At 45.8% G+C, this 18,751-nt stretch overlaps 2 protein-coding genes across 3 annotated transcripts in view; both read left to right on the forward strand.

Moving 5' to 3' along the window:
• The first annotated feature begins 385 nt into the window (after positions 1-385).
• Positions 386-13,834, forward strand: TNNI3 (troponin I3, cardiac type). The gene is made up of 10 exons (XM_033961850.1): positions 386-486; positions 4,183-4,221; positions 5,381-5,393; positions 6,052-6,207; positions 7,649-7,690; positions 8,464-8,595; positions 9,571-9,660; positions 11,990-12,175; positions 13,342-13,462; positions 13,702-13,834. Exons 2-9 carry the CDS (start codon positions 4,211-4,213, stop codon positions 13,441-13,443), a joined length of 732 nt encoding a protein of 243 aa, XP_033817741.1. The 5' UTR covers positions 386-486; positions 4,183-4,210; the 3' UTR covers positions 13,444-13,462; positions 13,702-13,834.
• Positions 13,835-15,784: 1,950 nt separating this feature from the next.
• Positions 15,785-18,751, forward strand: part of TNNT1 (troponin T1, slow skeletal type) — a 46,505-nt gene continuing 43,538 nt past the window's right edge. Inside the window, exon 1 of one of the 2 annotated variants that reach the window (XM_033961376.1) lies at positions 15,785-15,874. The gene's annotated coding sequence lies outside the window, so the exon portion shown is untranslated. The remainder of the gene's footprint in view (positions 15,875-18,751) is intronic. The other variant, XM_033961375.1, reaches the window with a different exon arrangement.

Genomic DNA, 18,751 nt, shown 5'->3' on the forward strand with positions numbered 1-18,751 from the left:
GGGCCTAAAAGATTGACCAGACAAGGTGTCGGCCGCATCTGGGCTGCATCAGTATTATTTATTTATTTTGCTTTATATCTCATCTTCCCCAGAGAGCTCAGAATAGGATACATACATAATAATTAGACAAAACACAAGTTACAAAATACTTGAAGACAATACGGGTTACAGTGATATTCGTATAATACAGTTTGTTTATCCTAAAATTTCTGGTTCCAGTGGCCTTCAGCATGGGGGCAGTGGGAATGATAGATTAGGTTGTGTGTGTGTGTGGTATATTACTCTAAAAAGACAGTAAGTGCAGTGGTGTGTGAGATAACAGCGAATAGCACCAAGGAGGTCGGCGCTATCTCCTTCCTCCTTATAAGGACAGGGGCTCTGTCAGGCTGGTCCTTTTAAGTCCCTGAGTGCTGCCCTTGCACGCTCTTTACATCTGCAGTTCAGTTGGGACATTCTCCAGCCTCTCTACCAGCGCACCAGAAACAGGTACTGTATATGTTGGGCATCCTTACCTCCTGTCCCTTCCCCCTAGGATGCAGAGGGTGTCTTCACCTTTCCTCCCACCTCCGGTGTATGGTGTCACTGGGAATATGATCTGGGCCATATAAGTTAGACATCCTCTTCTTCCATCCCCAGGTCATTGTATGACTAGACCAAAGTACTGTAAGCTGGGCATCTTCATCTCCCATCCTACCTCCTCTCCTGGACATAGTGTCACTGGAGCTGTGTGAGCTGGGTTTCCCTGACTCTTTCCTGGGACATGTCACTAGGGACTGGACCCTGGTACTGTAAGCTGAGATTCCCCTCATTTCCCTAGGATGTGGTGTCACTAGGGACCAGACACTGGTACTGTAAGCTGGGTATCCCTCACTTCTCTAGGATGTGGTCACTAGGGATTGGACCTTGGTACTGTAAACTGTTTCCCTCGTTCTCTCACTCTCTTCCTTGGGATGCGGTGTCATTAGGGATCGGACCCTGGTACTGTAAGCTGGGTTTCCCTCAATCTCTTCCCTGGGATGCAGTGTCACTAGGGATCGGACCCTGGAACCGTAAGCTGGGTTTCTCTTCCTCGGAGGTGATGATGTTGAGGATCTGCCCTGGGTTTCATAGGCAGTTTCTGCTCCAGACTCAAAAGCCTCATTGAGGCAAGCTTGGGATGATTGGCCTTAGAAAAGTGGGTTGAAATCTGAGCACTTTGAATATCTGTCTGCGTTGTACCTCTCTGTCCCTCTGACCCTGATAGCTCGGCTCTCAGTAAAGATCACATGAAAATGGGATTGAAGGAACAAAGAAAGTCCTGTTTTTTTCCTTGGGTAGTCCCTTTTTGTTCTGTAGTAAGCTCAGGGCTCCGAGACCCACTCGAGATAGGAGCCTGGGGCATTTTTGCTTGTCAGGATCTGAGTTGGGCTATCGGAGCTCAACTGCCCATTTTTGGAAAGTTTTCTTATCTCTAGCATTGCTTATCTGAGTTATGTTACAGGAGGTGCTGAAAGGCTGCAGGCATGCTGAAGGAAGGGCAAAACCACCCCCACATGCACTGCAAATCTTTGGTATTTTCAGCCCCTGAGGTCTGAATTTTGCTGAAGCCTCTCCTAGCATCTTCAGCCCCTCCATTCTATGCACTGTGGGAGTATCTCTCTCTGGTGTTAATCTCCAGTATGTGCTGCCAATGTGCCCTGGTGTCTTCCCTATTTTCTGAATTGCATCACTGGCTCTGGTTCCCTGAGCCAACTCTGGAATGGTCCCTGAATGCAGTAAAGCAGTGTCTCAAACTATATGCTATGTCACAGTGCTCTGCCCTGAAGAGATTGTAGGTGTGCCACAAGAGATTCCAGAATTTTACTTTATTTTAAAAATTCCATTCATAAGTATACACTAGAATAGATGACATGTACATCACGTGCGCAAGAGTCTGTCAATGTTATGAGTGTCTGCGTGTGTAAGGATACAACCACCCAGACAAGCATCATTCTTTGACGTGATTGGTCCTTGATAACTAACAGCAAGTAATTTTATTTTTTATGCAGCTCTGACAAAATTAAATTTAAAAAAAAGTGAACGACTGCAGATAGTGGATGATGAAATGTGTGTTTGCTTGTTGACTATTGAGCTGCATTTTGAGTTAATTTGCACTCAAAAACAAGCACATCCATTGCATTGATTAGCAATTCTATCTACTTTAGTTTCACTGTTGTTACAATTATCCAAAAATAACTTAAAGAACTTTAAATAAATATCTCAAATTTAATTTTTTGTTGGTTTTGCAATTTTATAATTTCAATTACAATGTGCTGAAGCTAGAAATATTTGAGAGACACTGCATTAGAGGTTGCAACTTCCATCTCTCCTGAATTTTATCAGTGGGGATCTATCTTGACATCAGTCAGCAGGTCTTCTGCATCCAAAGCTTCGGGTACCAGTCTCCACAGGATGACAGCTAGGGGTTTGAGAGACTTAGCGGAGAGAGGAGGCAAAGAGAGAGACTAAATTAAACTAAAGCTTAACTTTGTATACCGAGTCATCATTCTGAGAAAGCTTGACTCGGTTTACAGCAATTAAATAAACAGGGAATGATTTACAAATGATAACTAGAAGATAATAGCAAAATTTCAAAAGAATTAATTTTAAAAATGTTTGGCAAATAGAGTAGTTTTTAAACATTTACGGAAAAATTGAAATGAACTGGAACTCCTTAAAAAAAAGGAGAGACACTGGAAGATGAGGTTGGAGATTTGGCGGCAGGAAGGCCCAGTGGAGGAGGGAAATTAGAGAGCAAGCAGAAGTGGAAGACTGGAGGGCAGGCAACCAAGAAATGGGAGCAGAAGTTGGGAATGAGAGTTGCATTGCTACAATTTTTAAATGATTTCTTTCCACTTTACATCGCAATAATGCAAACTTGTCATGCTGTCTGGAAGCGAGTGGAGGCTGGAGAGGTGGAAGAGCAGCAGGTGGGGGCTGGAAAGGACAAAGGCTGGGACAGGCGCTGGACAAGTCTGCTGGAGGTGGAAGACTTGGAAACGGGTGCAAGAGCCTCCTTGCTGGAGTCATGATGGCGCCTTCTGTGTACAGCCAGAGATAAGGGATTCTATTCTTAGTAGTCATCTGTAAATCACTTCCAAGGCCGGTTGTTCCTTATCTCAGTGCCCTCACCAGGCTCATTATTTGCTCCAATACCCAACATGCCAGGAATGGGGCAGAGGAGGAGAGATGGAGCACCTGCCCCCCACCCCTTCCTTTCCGGCCAAGGTCAAGAATCTATCATGGTTCCCCCCTTGGACATTGCAAAAGAGATGCAGGGGATGTTAAACTACAACTAGTTGATGTTTAAGTGCATTTTAAACTCTAGGAGATGTGCACTGTGAAATGCTTTGTAAAGGCCCAGTAAACATCACAAGCTGACTGTCTACTGCAGGCAAAATAATATTAATTGTCCATAGCAGGTGTTAGGACAGCCACTGGGTCCGCTCAAAGAGCCCTCCCTCTTCTGGCTTTACTTTCACGCCAGTATGGATTTCTCAGTTGGATTTTTATCGGAAAAAATTCAACAAGACCGTCAAAAGTATAACTCCCTGCCTGTAAAGGAAGCACAGAACTGAATTGGCCTTCATGTCCCCAAAATCTTTTCTGAGAGAGCTGCCTGCGTCTCCTTCCCTTCCCCCTTCTTTCTCCATCCAGTTTGCTCTCTTTCTGATGGCAGTGCTAATTCAGGGTTTTCAAAGCATGACTTGGTGATGTCGCAGTTTGTGTCTTATTTTCAGGGGATCCATAAAGAATATACATGAAATACATTTACATATTCCAGATCTCCAACATATGCTGATTTTTCTCATGCATATCCTGAAAACCAGATTAGCTGCGGGAGTCCCCAGAACATGTATAAGTAGCCCTGGGTTAATGGAATAGAAGCTCCAGTCCCCAGAGCTATGGGTTGCCAACCCTGAGTTTACCTCGTATGCAGGGACTTGTAGTTCTGATTTCTGTATCCTATCCTCTAAGCAGGACTACAAGTATCTGCATTCAGTGGGAGTAAGTAAAGCCAGGACTGGACCGACCCAGTTTTACAGAGCTTCCACAGAACTGCGTAGTGCTCTGCTTTGTAGAGCAGTCTTATGCCTGTTTGCTACTCTCTGCTGATGTCAAGGAGATGTAATCACTGTCTCTCTATTAATTTTTCCACTCCAGCTCTTCCAAACATTGACATCTCCCAGCCATGGCTGACGAGTAAGTACCCGCCCACCTGCGATAACAGAGTTCTTTAGGCCTGAAGACATCAACTTATCATGACTGGCCCACTTCTATGCCCTACCCAATCAGAATGTCTTGTGTAATTAAAGCTAAATTTTGTGTGTGTGTGTGAAGTGGATAGGAGGGGGCCTCTGGCAACAAAGGCTTAGCCCAGGGGTAAACAACCATGGTCCTCGAGGGCCATAACCCAGTGGTGTAGTGGGGAGGGGGAGCGAACTTCCCCAGTTGCCATCTTGGTGGGGGCACCAGCACCTCTCTGCCCCCCATGCCAAATTTGTGCCCTCCCTTCCCCCCCTCATAAAATCTTTGCCAGTGTGAGCAACTTCTCCAGCCTGCAGCTCGTGCCGACCTGGCTCCTCTTTAGAATCACTTCCTGGTGTTGGGGCTAGGAAGTGACATCAGAGGGAATGCCCATGCCGGAGAGAGCAACAGGCTGGTGAAGAGTTTGATTTGCATGTATTGCTTTCAGTGTATGCAAATAGATCTCATACATATTCATAGTGGGTTGAAAACCTAAGTGGGTTGTGGCCCTTGAAGACTGGTTACCCACCCCTGTGCTATCCTATAAGATTTCCATCACAGCAAGACCTGAGATTGCTTTCCACTAAATGTGTGGATGGGAGAAATTACTATATTTCCCTGCATGCAACATGGGCAAAAACCAGGATTGGGTCAGCTTCTCCCTATGATCCAGGTGAGGCAATGATCTTATTTGCTTATTCCTTAGCAAGGAATAGGTCTATTCTGACTTAGCATTGAAAGACTTTGGCCCAACTGACAGCCTATCACTGCCTCCCCTATAGGACTGTGCTCCTGGTACATTTTTATCCATCAGGCCAGTGTGAGATTCCCTGGTTCTCCTGCCAAAGCACCTTACACATCCCTCTATCTCTCCCCCCCCCCCCCCCCCCCCCACACACACACACCTTCACTGTCCTTTTTCCACCTTCTGATCTCAGATGTTCTTTCCAGGAAGATGGATAGGATTAGGTGACTGCTACTGGCAGGTCCTGTCCAGCCTCACCTCAGATATGCTCAGTCATGTAGGGTGGGAAGGGGAGAATTCAAGGGCCAAGGCAGATATCTCCTTCCTCCATGCAGTGACTCTGAAACTTGTTTCTTCTTCTTCTTACAGGGAAGAAGTGACTGTAAGTATTACACTGTATTCTCCCTCCCCACCCCACCACTACTACTGCTACTTAATGTACACAGCACTGTACATTTTGACATTAATAGACGGTCTCTGCTCAGAAGAGCTTACAATCTAACTTGGACAGATAGACGTGAGATATAGGGTTGGGGATGCAGAACCCAAGGTGAGAGGAGTTAGGAGTCAAAAGCACTCTCACAGAGGTGGGCTTTTAACTGGGCCTTGAACACTGCCAGAGATGGAGCCCGTCGTAGGGATTCTGGCAGCTTGTTCCAAGCATATGGCGCAGCAAGGCCCCATCCCACCCATTTTGCCTTCTTTTAGTGACTACAGTGTCTGAGTCCCGACACAGTTCCTGATAAAGAGTCTAGCAATATCAGAGACCAGATAAACCCCTAAGACCCCCTAAACTTCACAATAAAAAGAAGCCGAGAGAGTGAGCCTCCAGCGGCAGTTCACAAAGAGCTTCTGGGTTTAATATCCCTCACATTTGAGGGGGACTGAGGTCTTTTTATCCAGATCCTTAACATCAGCATGTGAGAATTCATTTTGCATGAAACTTGAATCTGGTTCTTAGAATCCAGATTGGGACTTGGGGAAGGTGTTGTGGCTGTGGGTTGAAGGGGATAATGTCATGGTGGTGACTTCCTTTGCAGTATGAGGAAGAGGAGGAAGAATATGTGGAGGAGGAAGAGGAAGAGATTGTGGAAGAACCAGAGCCACCTAAGCCAGCTCCCCCTCCACCACCGCCCCCTATTCGCAGGCGTTCATCTGCCAACTACCGCTCCTATGCCACAGAACCCACAGTGAAGGTGAGGAGAAACAGAACGTGGCACTGACCAGATACCTTCCCTGCCCCTCAGTCCCATAGTCCAGCAGGTTTCCTTGTCTGTCTTCTCTGTATCTAGCATCTCCCCTTCCCTACTCACAAGGAATACGGCATCTCCTCTTTTGTTTCCAGCAGCCTCATAAGAACATAAAATTGCCATCTCCGGATCAGACCCTGAGTCCATCAAGTCCGGTGATCCGCACACGCGGAGGCCCTGGCATTATTAAGTCTCCATATCACTTTATGCTTCTCAAGGGAGATGTGCATCTAATATACCCTTACCCATATCACTCTATGCCACTCTTAAGGAGATGGGCATCTAGTTTACCCTTAAACCCTAGAACGGTGGATTCTGCAATTACTTCCTCTGGGAGAGCATTCCAGGTGTCCACCACTCGCTGTGTGAAACAGAACTTTCCTGATATTCATCCTGGACCTGTCCCCACTCAGCTTCAGTCTGAGTCCTCTTGTCTGTGTCACATTGGACATTGTAAATAGCTGCTTTCCCTGCCTCCTTTGTCTTATATGTCTGTATCCAGCATCTCCCCCTTTTGTGTCCAGAAGCTTCCTTTGTCTGTCTTCTCAGGGTCTAGCATCTCCCCTTTTCTACTCACAAGGTATTCAGCATCTCCCCTTTTGTGTCCTGCAGCCTTCTTTGTCTTATATGTCTGTGTCCAGCATCTCCCCCCTTCTTTCCCTTATGTGTCAAGCATCTCCCCTTTTCTGTCTTCTCTGGATCTATTATCTCCCCTTTTGTACTCACAAGGTATCCAGCATCTCCCCTTCTGTGTCCAGCAGCCTCCTTTGTCTTATATGTCTAGCATCTTCCCTTCCCTACTCCAAGGTGTCCTTCTCCCTTCCTGTAACTAGCCAATTCCCTTATCTTATCTCTCTGTAATCAGCATCCAAGGCCAGCCCTGCCAATTGAGCAGCTACATTTTTCACACACGATTCTGCTTTTCAGCTCTACATTTCAGCCCCTACTAAGGCCCACATCCCTTTCCATCCTTCTCAAGCCATTCCTGCCATTCTTCCATCCCCCTACTCCCCCCCCCCCCCATTGCCACCAGAACTGCTAATAAATCTGCCTGGGCTGTCATGACAAAAATAAGAGAGACGCTGGACTTTGGAGCATGTAGGCACACTCAAGGCTTGTGCATCATGCCCTCCTCTGATGCAAAATTCTTGTGTTAGAAGGGGCAGAACACAGTAGGAACAGAGCACGTGCATGTCTGCACCAAGGCCCTGCCATGTCTAGAATGGGAGTTGTGTTATAGATTCCACCATTCTGCTGCCCTGGTCAGAAATTTTGTTTGCCTAGTGCTAAGGACAGCACTGAGACTTGGTCTAAGGAGAGGCTGTGTGCATGTGTCTGTATTTACATATGAGACTGTGAAATAATGTTGTGATGTTTCTATGTGCAGAGGAAACCCAAGATTTCTGCCTCCAGGAAACTCCAACTGAAGGTAAGGCCAGGTCTCCACACCCGAGGAATGGGAAAAAAAGCTGGAGGGGTGCTCTGGAATTTGGGAAAATAGCACAGAGCCCTGCATTTGGGAGTAAAGAAAGCCAAGATAGCGTTACATGATATGGGGATGGGGAAGAGGGAGAAAAGCTGATGTGCACAATTGTGGAGGAAGACCTTGGGGCAATGCTGTCCGAGGCTTTCGATAAGAGATGTTCAGTTCTCTGTGAATTATATTAATACAGCACAAGAACACAAGAATAGCTTTACTGGGTCAAACCAATGGTCCATCAAGCACAGTAGACTGTTGTGTAGTCTTTATTTATTTTCAAAAGTATGATAGAAAGTTAAGCAACAGTAATTAAATATACAATACAATATCAGGAGGCTATGAAGAGAGCCAGTGGTGGATATCCACGTATGACATTGAAGGCTTTAGCCATCCTGTGATTGAACCCAAAATAGTGAGGTCTTCATCTGTTGAGCTTCGGACAAACACATTCCTGGTGCCTGTCCTGATTACACAGTGCACGGGTGCTTGTGTAATACGCCCAAAAATTATGCATAGGGCAGAAGGCCAGAGCCATCAACAGGGGTCTTGAATAAAGTGATGTCCCTACATTTATTTATTTAATTTGATTTATATCCCGTCCTCCCCAGACTAGAAAGCATGCGCAGCCCGGGGCGGGAGGGAGCGTAAGGTGCGCGCACACGGCCTGTTATAGGTATTTACGTATGTCCCTTTTAACTATAAACATTCCCATGTCACGCCAGACACTGATGCTGCAGATTGCAAAGAGCGAGCTGGACAGAGAGGAGGAAGAGAGAGCCCAGGAGAAGGAGCGCTTCCTGGCAGAGAACTGCGAAAGACTGAAGATGTCCGGAGTGTCTCTCTCCGAGCTGCAGGTAGGAACTGGCGGGAAATGCCCTGATCCGGGGATATGATGTTCTGTTCTGTTGATCAGGTTTTCTATTCCGCCTTTACCCATTCAGTTCAAGGTTGGATTACCTCACAAGAGGTTACCCAAGAAGTTACAATGGACAGATTGATGCAGACATTCTATAGAGTTGCTAGTACAGGTAGATCAGTACAGTTAGGTCACAGGTATAAATATGTGGTTACAAGTTTAAGTAGGTCATCTTTGGCTCATCATTTTGTCCCAGGAATTGCATTTGACAGTTTAAAAATGGGCTTTTTCAACTACCATTTCAGTTGTTTCCAGGTTGGCTCCCTATCTTGGTACAGAAATGCTTTTAAAAGGTTTCTGAATCTGAGGTAGTGGTCACAAGCCCAGCCAATCAGTTTTGAGAGCCCACTATATATAAAGACTAAGGTTATCAAACATCCAGATTTACCCAGACATCTCCTCTTTTTAAAGGCCTGTCTGAACAGCTTTTCAAAACCCAGCACTTTGGGTTAGGAAAAGCTTAGAGCTCGAAGCTGCATCGGGAGGGCATCTGCACGCATGTGGGTGACATCATCGCATCACACCTGCGCATGCTCGGAGGCCCTCCAAATGTGGCTCCGAGCTCGAGAAGAGATTCGGAGGGGGATGGGGCTGGATCAGATTGGGGCATGAGTCGGGCAGAACAGGGTAGGCCTGGGGGTGGGGGCACATGTCTGGATTTTACAGGACTAAAATATGATAACCCTAACAAAGACAGACTGCAGACCTCACAGCTTACCCTGAAGAAAGCCACAGCATGATGGCCGAAACGTTGATTGCACTTACTTAGTTGCAGCATCAATTGTGAGGCCAGCTGTGGAAGCCTAAAAGAACAGAAATTAAAATTAGGGAATGATGGAGTAAAAGTGAAAGCATGCAGTTGCGTCTCCTGGTATCTGCTTGTACCGAGCTTCTCCTCCTCATCCTCTTCTAGGAACTCTGCAGGCAGCTGCATTCCCAAATAGACATCGTGGATGAGGCACGATATGACATGGAGACGAAAGTAAACAAAAGTATCATTGAGGTACGTTCGTCTGCTATGTGCCAAGGGATTGGAACATAGGTGAGAGGCATCCGAGGCGGTGGCCCCCCCACCCCCACCTGCTCCTGCCGTATGCACCCCTTCCCCCGTACCTCTTTAATGCTGCTCACGCCAGGAACATCACCAACTTGCTGCCTATTTTGGCTCTCCCTCTGACATCACTTCCTAGGTTCGGGTCCAGGAAGTGACGTCAGAGGAAGAGCTGACCCTGGTGTGAGCAGCAGGTTGGGGTTGCTGCTCGCACCTGGAATGTAAAAAAGATACAGGGGGGAGGGAAGGGGCATACGGTATTAGCTACCTTTCTTGATATGTCATCCTTAAATATTCTAATTCACTCACTGGTAATATCAAAATTTGGACTACTGCAATTCATTATACAAGGGAATTACATTAAAAGAACTAAGGCGACTGCACATAATTCAGAACAAAGTGATAAAAATCATCACTAAAACTAAAAAATTTGATCATGTAACTCCTTCAAAAAGCTGATTGGCTGCCCATAACATACAGAATTACTTACAAAATAGCCTTAATAACCTTCAGAATTCTAACAGAGCTCAACTATTCTTAGAAAGATAGGTTATTCCACACACTCTATTAACATCCTTAAGATCAGATAATAAAAACCTATTTTCTGTTCTATCCTTAAGAGTTATTAACGCACGATGAGACACAATCTTTATGGTCACGGCTCCCCAGATCTGGAACTCGCTGCTGGCACAGCATAGGGAAGAAAAAACCCTTAATGAATTTAAAGAAATGCTAAAATGTTTTTTGTATGCAGATGCATTTGATTTTTAAACTTATACGAGGCCTCTTTTACTAGGAAGAATTTTTAAAAAACTCCCCACCTTATGTTTTTTTCCTTTCTTTGTTCTTCATTTCTTTAATTTATTGTAGTTCTCCTCACTTACCCTTTGCATATATTAGTCTCTGTATTCGTCTTTAAGTGTTTTTTGCTCCCCTGATTTTTATCTAAATTGTACATCGCTTTGAAATTCGATATTGCGATTTAATCAAATTCTGAAGAAACCTTGAAACTTAAAATTTGAAAACTATTAGGGGGAGCAGGGAAGGAGTGGGGGGGCTGAGAGGAGGATGGGTGCCTGGGGCGGACCATCCCCCTCCCCCTTACTATTCCACTGATGGGAGCTATACTTCCTACTTCCACGTCTACTGAATTAGATCTGTGAGCCAGAGTGCGGACTGAAAGCACCGCAGCACAAGGTGGCAGTGGAGATGAGTTGGTGGTGACCTCCCCCCAGTAGGAGAGGTAACTAAGCGGAGTCATGGAGTCAGATTTCCTGTTTTCCCTGAGTTCTCCTGCAGTAATGTTATATATGAGGTTTGGAAGACACGAGACCCATGAACCAGGGAAGATCACCCAAATTCTGTCATCTGTTAATCTAATGAAATGATTTTTCTTCTGAATCTCAAAGAATAATTTAGGATATCTGTGGAGGAGGGGCTCGTGTAATCAGAACTGGGAAAACGAATGAGGGGTGTGAATTGCGATCAGTTAGCAACATACAGCAAAGACGGATGCAGAAAAAAAATCCAGATGTAATCGCCTGTACTTAGGAAAGAGAAACAAATAGCTTTCCCTCTCTCTCCCATCATAAGAACTTAAGAATAGCCTTATAGGGTCAGACCAGTGGTCCATCTAGCCCAGTATGCCGTCTTCACGAGGGCCAATCAAGTTTTCAAGTTTAAGTTTTTATTAAAATTTGATAAATCGCCTATCCAATTTCTAAGCGATGTACAAAGCATAAAAGGGTTTTAACAAGCTACATAAAAACTCACAAAGACTTTGGAATGTATCTGGCAGAACCCCAAATAGTAGCAACATTCCATGCTACCACTCCAGGGCAAGCAGAGGCTTCCCCCATGTCTTTCTCAATAGCAGACTATAGACTTTTCCTCCAAGAACTTGTCCAAACCTTTTTTAAAGTCAGCTACATTAACCGCTCTTACAACATCCTCTGGCAACACATTCCTTCCTTCATCCCTCTAATCTTTCCCCTCCTATATCTGTCCCATCCTTGCTCCATCTCTCTGGTCCCTCTTCCCCCCCCCTTCCTTCTTATATCTCTCCTCCATCTCTCTGGTCCTTCTTCCTCCCTCCCATCCTTGCTCCATCCCTCAGGTCCCTCTTCCTTCTTACATCTCTCCTCCATTTCTCTGGTCCCTCTTCCCCTCCCCTTCCTTCTTACAGCTCTCCTCCACCTTTGTGTCCCCTCTTCCTTCTCCTGTTTGTTATTCCTTCCTCTTGCAAAATTCTCGCCTCTTCTCTACCCTATCTGTTTTACAGATTGAGGACTTGAAGCAGAAAATTTTTGACCTACGGGGCAAATTCAAGCGCCCCCAACTGCGGCGTGTCCGGCTGTCCGCCGACGCCATGATGCGGGCCTTGCTTGGCACCAAGCACAAAGTGTCCACGGATCTGAAAGCCAACCTCAAACAAGTCAAAGTGGTGAAAAAAGAGGACGGGGAAAAGGTAAGAGAGGGAAGTGGGTTGAGAGAGTGAACCGTCTGCTCTGCAATGTCCCTCACTCTGTCTATTCTCACTCTCGCTTCTCTTTATCTCTCTCTCCCTGTTTCTCACTGCCTCCTTCATGTACTAGTCCCCCCTCTTCCCTCCTGTATTTCTGCAGGCCTTTCCAGGTTCACCGATGGAATTGGTTATTTGGATTTTTGTGTATTTGGATGGGCTGTTGGTGGGGACTCCCCTAGTCCTTTTATCCTGGAACTCCTATAGATTCTCTTTTGCAAGGGGTGACCAACAATTCAAGCTGTCCTGTCCATCTAGTAAAGGTATTAAAAGAATCAAGACTCTTAGCCAATCTCTGTCTTTTAATTTTACCCAACTCTGGAACGACCTTCCACTTCATTTAAGAAGTTCTGGCTCTCTTTCTTTTTTCCGTAAGCTTTTGAAAACTATTTTGTTTACTAAACAATTTGGAAACTAATCTTTCTGATAACTTTCTATATGCCTTTACTAGCCTAACTTAATCGTAAACCGAGTCGAGCTTTTCTGGATTGAAGTCTCGGTATGCAAAACTAAGCATTAGATTAGATTAGACTTTCCTATGTAGGCTATGCAATGCGAGGGCATAGGATGAAGTTAAGAGGTGAAAGGCTCAGGAGTAATCTAAGGAAATACTTTTTTACAGAAAGGGTGGTAGATGCGTGGAACAGTCTCCTGGAAGAGGTGGTGGAGACAGAGACTGTGTCTGAATTCAAGAAAGCTTGGGATAGACAAGTGGGATCTCTCAGAGAGAAAGAGATAATGGTTACTGCGGATGGGCAGACTGGATGGGCCATTTGGCCTTTATCTGCCATAATGTTTCTATATGATTTTATTTAAAATTGTAAACTGCTTAGATTGCATTGTAAGTTTGCGGTATATCAAATTGAATTTGGGTTACCATATGGCACCAGAAAAATGAGGACAGATTGAGACATCCGGGTTTTACTTCCATTGAAAGCAATGGAAGTAACCTGGGATGGGCTCAATACGTCCTCCTTTTAATGGAGCCTTATGGTAACCCTAAATTGAATACATCTGTATTTGTCACTGGGATTGCTCAGTGTCACATAGTCTGAGAAGCAAGGAAAGGGAATGTGTGGCCTGCTCCATCTTACTTTCTCTCTTTTACCCAGGATATTCGTGAGGTGGGAGACTGGAGGAAAAACGTTGATGCCCTGAGTGGTATGGAGGGCAGGAAAAAGAAATTTGAGGCCCCAGGCACTGGGCAAGCTTGAGACCCTCAGTACTGGCCCAGTAAGTATCCACTACTACCTGGGGTTAGATAAACCATTCCCCACAGCGCCTGCTGCTGGGAGAGGTTGGGATTGCAAGAGCTGTGCCCTCCCTGACCCCCCTTCTATACCCAGTGCTCCTGCACTATTCCCTACAGTGCCTTCTGCTGGGAGAGGCTGGGACTGGGATTAAAGCTGTTGGATTAACTGCAATATTCTTGATAAAGTTATTAATTCTTGTTTTATGTGTTTGTTCTTTAGGTTACAAACCTTCCCATCTGCTTGACATTTTGCTTCCTCAGCGAAAACATTCTGCCTAAGTTCAGATCTTGCCTTTTTAAAGCCTTGCACCAGTTTGTGTTGTGTTTAAATAAATCTTTACCTATGAAACATATTTCCATACAGAGCTGCTAGCTTCTGGCTTGAATGAGGGAGAGTGAGAGATAGAGAAGGGTGAGGAGCGAAAGAGTGTGTGTGAGAGAGGAAGTGTGGGAAGTTGTGAGGGGTGGGAAGAGTGTGAAACAGTGAGAGAGGAAGAGTTGGAGTGGGAGGGGAAGAGAGATAAGAGAGGAGGCTTGTGTGTATGTCTGTCTCAACAGCAGTTTAGGGCCCTCAGGCTCGCTTGATCCTAGCACAGTGCATTCTGGGACCTGTAGTCTTTGTGCCACACTGCAAGAGGCAGAAGTGTCGGGACACTAGGGGCTGTGGGATTGGGGATGGTGGAGTCTAGAATCTCGCACCAGGTCTTGGGTCGGTGACATTTACAAAGCTCCCCAGAGCTGCACGCTAGGGTGCAGAGAGATCTGAGGGGTTCTCTTTCACCTTCCACCCCACCCTCATTATGTCAGTTGTACCTTATTGTCTCCCAACTTATATTTGAGGTGAAATTCCAGCTGGGTATTTATAGCACTGGAATCCTGGCTTGACTTATAGAAGGCCTCATCTGTCTCTTCTCCAAATGCCTCTGATTAGAGATGGGGGACACACTCTTGTCACAGGACAGTGAGTAAAGGTGTGACCAAGGGATGGCTCCTTGAAGATCTAGATGCTGATAGTGCCCACTCCAGGGTCCAGTTGGTGGGTGCAGACCCCTCCTGTGTGCCCATGTCTCCGATGTGATGAAGCCCTTTGGCTTGGGTGCTCAGAGACTCTCCTCATTGTCTGTCTCTCATATCCCTGCTGTCTATTGTCCTCCCTTGCTCAGAACAAAGACAGAAACCCTGTCCAGCAAGCAGACGGACAGATACAGAAGACCACGGGGTCTAGGCTTGCCTTCTGGGCTGTCATTTTGTGATGTAACATCTTCTCACCAGAGCCTCGGCGTGTGAAGGTGCTAGGTGTTACAGGGATGCGGATCCAAACCTGCAGGATGTCCGAGCCCCTTAGAAGCTAAGAGAGAGCAACTCCAGGCCACTGACTTGGTTCCAGACCATTCCCAGGGGCAGGAGTTGGCGGGTTGACTCCCATTCTCAGGCACTCTGAATTCCAGGATGCCTTTACCTGGAGAAATAAAGTCTTTAACACTGGAAACTCGGACCTCCTCTCATGAGAGAAGTTATTCTTAAGACATCTGAAGCCAGGAGCTTATCTAAGATTAGGTTCTCTGAGAGAGGGCAGGAGAGGAAAAGTGAGGGCAGTAACTAGAGAGAGAGAGCGGGGCGAGGGGGGAGAGGAGCAGGAGGGAAAAAGCAGGGACAATAAACAGGGATACAGGGACTTCTGAGGGGAGAGAGGGGCAAGAGAATAAGGCAAGAGTTAAAAATGACTTAGGCATGAGAAATGTACAGAAATAGGTGGGATAGAGTGAAAGAGGATAGTTGAAGGTAAGGGATAGGTTAGGGGGAATCTGCTTTCCTTCCTCAGCTCCTGACACAATGGACGCCTCCTCCCTGCTCTTCTAAATTTGGCCGTAACAGCTGCTGCGGGGTCCTGTCAATGTCACATTCCTCCTCCTATGGCCTCCAAACAATGGCATCGGTGAGAAAATCACTGGCAGCCTGCTTAGAACGGTGCCTGACTCCCCTCTAGCCCAGTACTCTACTGGGGTAAACTTCAGGAAGACGCTCACACTGCTGGAATCTCTCTTCCTCATCCTCTCCAATATTCCCTCCCTCTTTCCATTGTCCCCCCTCCTCTGATCCCTCCTTCCACTCTCCTCCCTCTGTCCAATCTGCCTCCTTTTTCACCCCTAATAAAGTCATTCATGTTACTCGGGATTGCTGTGGGCCACAAGGATGACATAAAACACCTGGAGCCAATCAACTGGTCTGGAGGGCTGGGGGGAATCTGGTGTCCAGTTTCCTGGTCTGGAGCCCTCTCTTCCCTTAGCCGAATGTCTGGGTGGAGGGGGAGGGGGACATTTCTAGTACAAAGCCCAGCTGCCCAGATCCGGGAGCTGTCATTCCATCTCTGTCTCTCCACATCAGCACTTCAGGTAAGACACCTCCCCATCCTTCTCTCAGTACCAGGGATCGCTTGGGCTCAGGATGCCCAGACCCAGGGAAGGCGGCGGGCAGAGGGGTAAATTATCCAGAGTTATACTTCATTTATTCTGACACCCTTTCACCAGTGCATCTGGCTAGATGCTTAGAAATTTTTGAAGGCAAAGCTTGATCGTAGCTGTAGAGAGTACAGAGACTTGAGATGGTCTCATGGCTAGGTAGGATTTTTAATTGGAAAGGAGATGGTCTTGGGTCAGGGAAAGGAGATACCACAGGAAAGGGATGGATCCTTGGGGGGGGGGGGCGGGAAGATCTGGGCTAGAGGCAGGTGACAGACTCAGGACAGGGGTGGCTTCAGATGCCGGGTTCCACTTTAGGAGTCACTGCCCAGGAAAAGGATCTATGAGTCATCATTGAGGATACGTTGAAACCCTCAGCACAGTGTGCAGCGGCAGCTAAGAAAGCAAATAGAATGTTAGGAATTATCAGGAAAGGAATGGAAAACAAAGATGAAAATGTTATAATGCCCTTATATCGCTCTATGGTATGGCCGCACCTTGAATACTATGTGCAATTCTGGGCGCCGTATCTCAAAAAGATATAGCAGAATTAGAAAAGGTATAGAGAAGGCCGATAAAAATGATTAAAAGGGATGGGACGCCTTCCCTATGAGGAAAGGCTAAAGTGATTAAGGCTCTTCAGCTTGGAGAAAAGATGGCTCGGGGTGATATGACAGAGATCTATAAAATAATGAGTGGAGTGGAAAGGGTAGATGTGAATCGCTTGTTCATTCTTTCCAGAAATACTAGGACTAGGGGGCATGCGATAAGCTACTAAGTAGGAGATTTAAAGCAAACTGGAGAAAATATTTATTTACACAGTGTGACATTAAACTCTGGAATTCATTGCTGGAGAATGTGGTGGAATCAGCATAGCAGGATTTTTTAAAAGAGATGGATAATTTCATAAAAGAGAAGTCTATAAGTCATTATTGAGATGGCTTGGGGAAATTCACTGCTTATACCTAGGATAAGCAGCATAAAATCTGCTTTACTCCTTGAGATCTGGCTGGGTGCTTGGGACCTGGGTTGGCCGCTGTTAGAAACAGGATAGTTAGCTTTGATGGGCCTTCGGACTGTTCCAGTATGACAATTCTTCTTAGGGGAAACAGGAGTCAGTGTGCATGGTTGGCTGAGACAGAAGATGGTCTATCTCTTGGACAAATCTGCCCCCTCTTTGTCCTTGAAGAAATGCCATCCATTACTAGGTACGGACAGCCCAGACACTTTCGTTGAATTTTGTTTGTCATGTTTGCAGTATTAGAAACATAGAAATACGATGGCAGATAAAATTTTGGTCGGTCTTTGCTTTCGTTGGGGGGGGGGGGGGGGGTAGTGTCATTATGGGTGTACCGTCTTCACATAGAGCAGTGGCCTCAAACTCGCGGCCCGCCAGGTCCTATTTTGAGGCCCTCGGTATGTTTATCATAATCACAAAAGTAAAATAAAACAGTTTCTTGATCATACGTCTCTTTAGCTATAAATGGCAATATTATTAAGACTTGGCCAAAAGGAAAGATTTATAAACTATAAAGAGTTTTACCTCATGCAAAATTGTCATTTCTTTAATAAGACATTAACTATTTTTTCTGAGGCCCTCCAAGTACCTACAAATCCAGAATGTGGCCCCGCAAAGGGTTTGAGTTGGAGACCACTGGCTAAACTGTAACCATGACATCCTGTTTGCCTTTGGGAAGCAGAGCTGAGATTGTGATGTCATAATGCCTCATTCCACCAATAAGAGCCAGCCTCATCAGTGATGTCACAATGGCTTGATTGTCCTGTTCTCCCCTCTGCCCTCCAACCCAGCCAGCAGATTAACTGTTCCCCTTAACTCAGTGGTCTCAAACTCACAGCCTGCCAGGTCCTATTTTGAGGCCCTCGGTATGTTTATCATAATGTAATGTAATGTAATGTAATGTAATTTATTTCTTATATACCGCTACATCCGTTAGGTTCTAAGCGGTTTACAGAAAATATACATTAAGATTAGAAATAGGAAAGGTACTTGAAAAATTCCCTTACTGTCCCGAAGGCTCACAATCTAACTAAAGTACCTGGAGGGTAATAGAGAAGTGAAAAGTAGAGTTAGAGGAAAAATAAAAATAAAATAAACATTTTAACAAGATTTTAGTTTCCAGAAAAAGGGCTTCTTCAGGGAAGAGACTTGGCCGACAGTCCCAGGATGTCTATGTCTCCTCCCCTGCGATGTTCTCCCATCCATGCATTCCCTCCCAGACACACTGCCCGTGCCCCAGCCGCTCCAAGGAGGCTGCCCCAGATGAGGCCCACGATGAATGCAGGATTCTCTCCTCTGCGGGAAAGCCGCCCGGGGCCGACAGTCGATCTTCATAGCGGATTGCAGGGGGGGAAGAGTTCACACTCTTGGTAGGATCGGGTCTGTGTTCTCTCGGTGGTTGTGGCTGGTCTCGTTGCTGCTTAGGTGTAAAAGCAGTAAAATAAAAGTTTCTTGATCATGCGTCTCTTTAGCTATAAATGACAATATTATTATTAAGACTTAGCCAAAAGGAAAGATTGATAAACTATAAAGAGTTTTACCTCATGCAAAATTGTCATTTCTTTAAAAAGACGTTAACTATGTTTTTTTGAGGCCCTCCAAGTATCTACAAATCCAAAATGTGGCCCTGCAAAGGGTTTGAGTTTGAGACCACTGACATAGAGTGTGCAGTATTATTGATATACAAAAAAAGAGTTTATTCCATTAGGTTAGAGCAGTGTTTCTCAACTAGGTCCTGGAGTACCCCCTCGCCAGTCAGGTTTTCAGGAATATGCATGAAAGAAATTTTCATC

This window comes from Geotrypetes seraphini, chromosome 10 (assembly GCF_902459505.1).
Source record: "Geotrypetes seraphini chromosome 10, aGeoSer1.1, whole genome shotgun sequence".
In the NCBI taxonomy this organism is placed as follows: Eukaryota; Metazoa; Chordata; class Amphibia; order Gymnophiona; family Dermophiidae; genus Geotrypetes; species Geotrypetes seraphini.

Bases quoted from the DNA above. Each gene is read 5' to 3' on its own strand.
- TNNI3 (XM_033961850.1), top strand. The intron at 6,208-7,648 runs GTGAGGAGAAAC...TTCTATGTGCAG, and splicing joins CCACAGAACCCACAGTGAAG to AGGAAACCCAAGATTTCTGC. The intron at 9,661-11,989 runs GTACGTTCGTCT...TCTGTTTTACAG, and splicing joins TAAACAAAAGTATCATTGAG to ATTGAGGACTTGAAGCAGAA.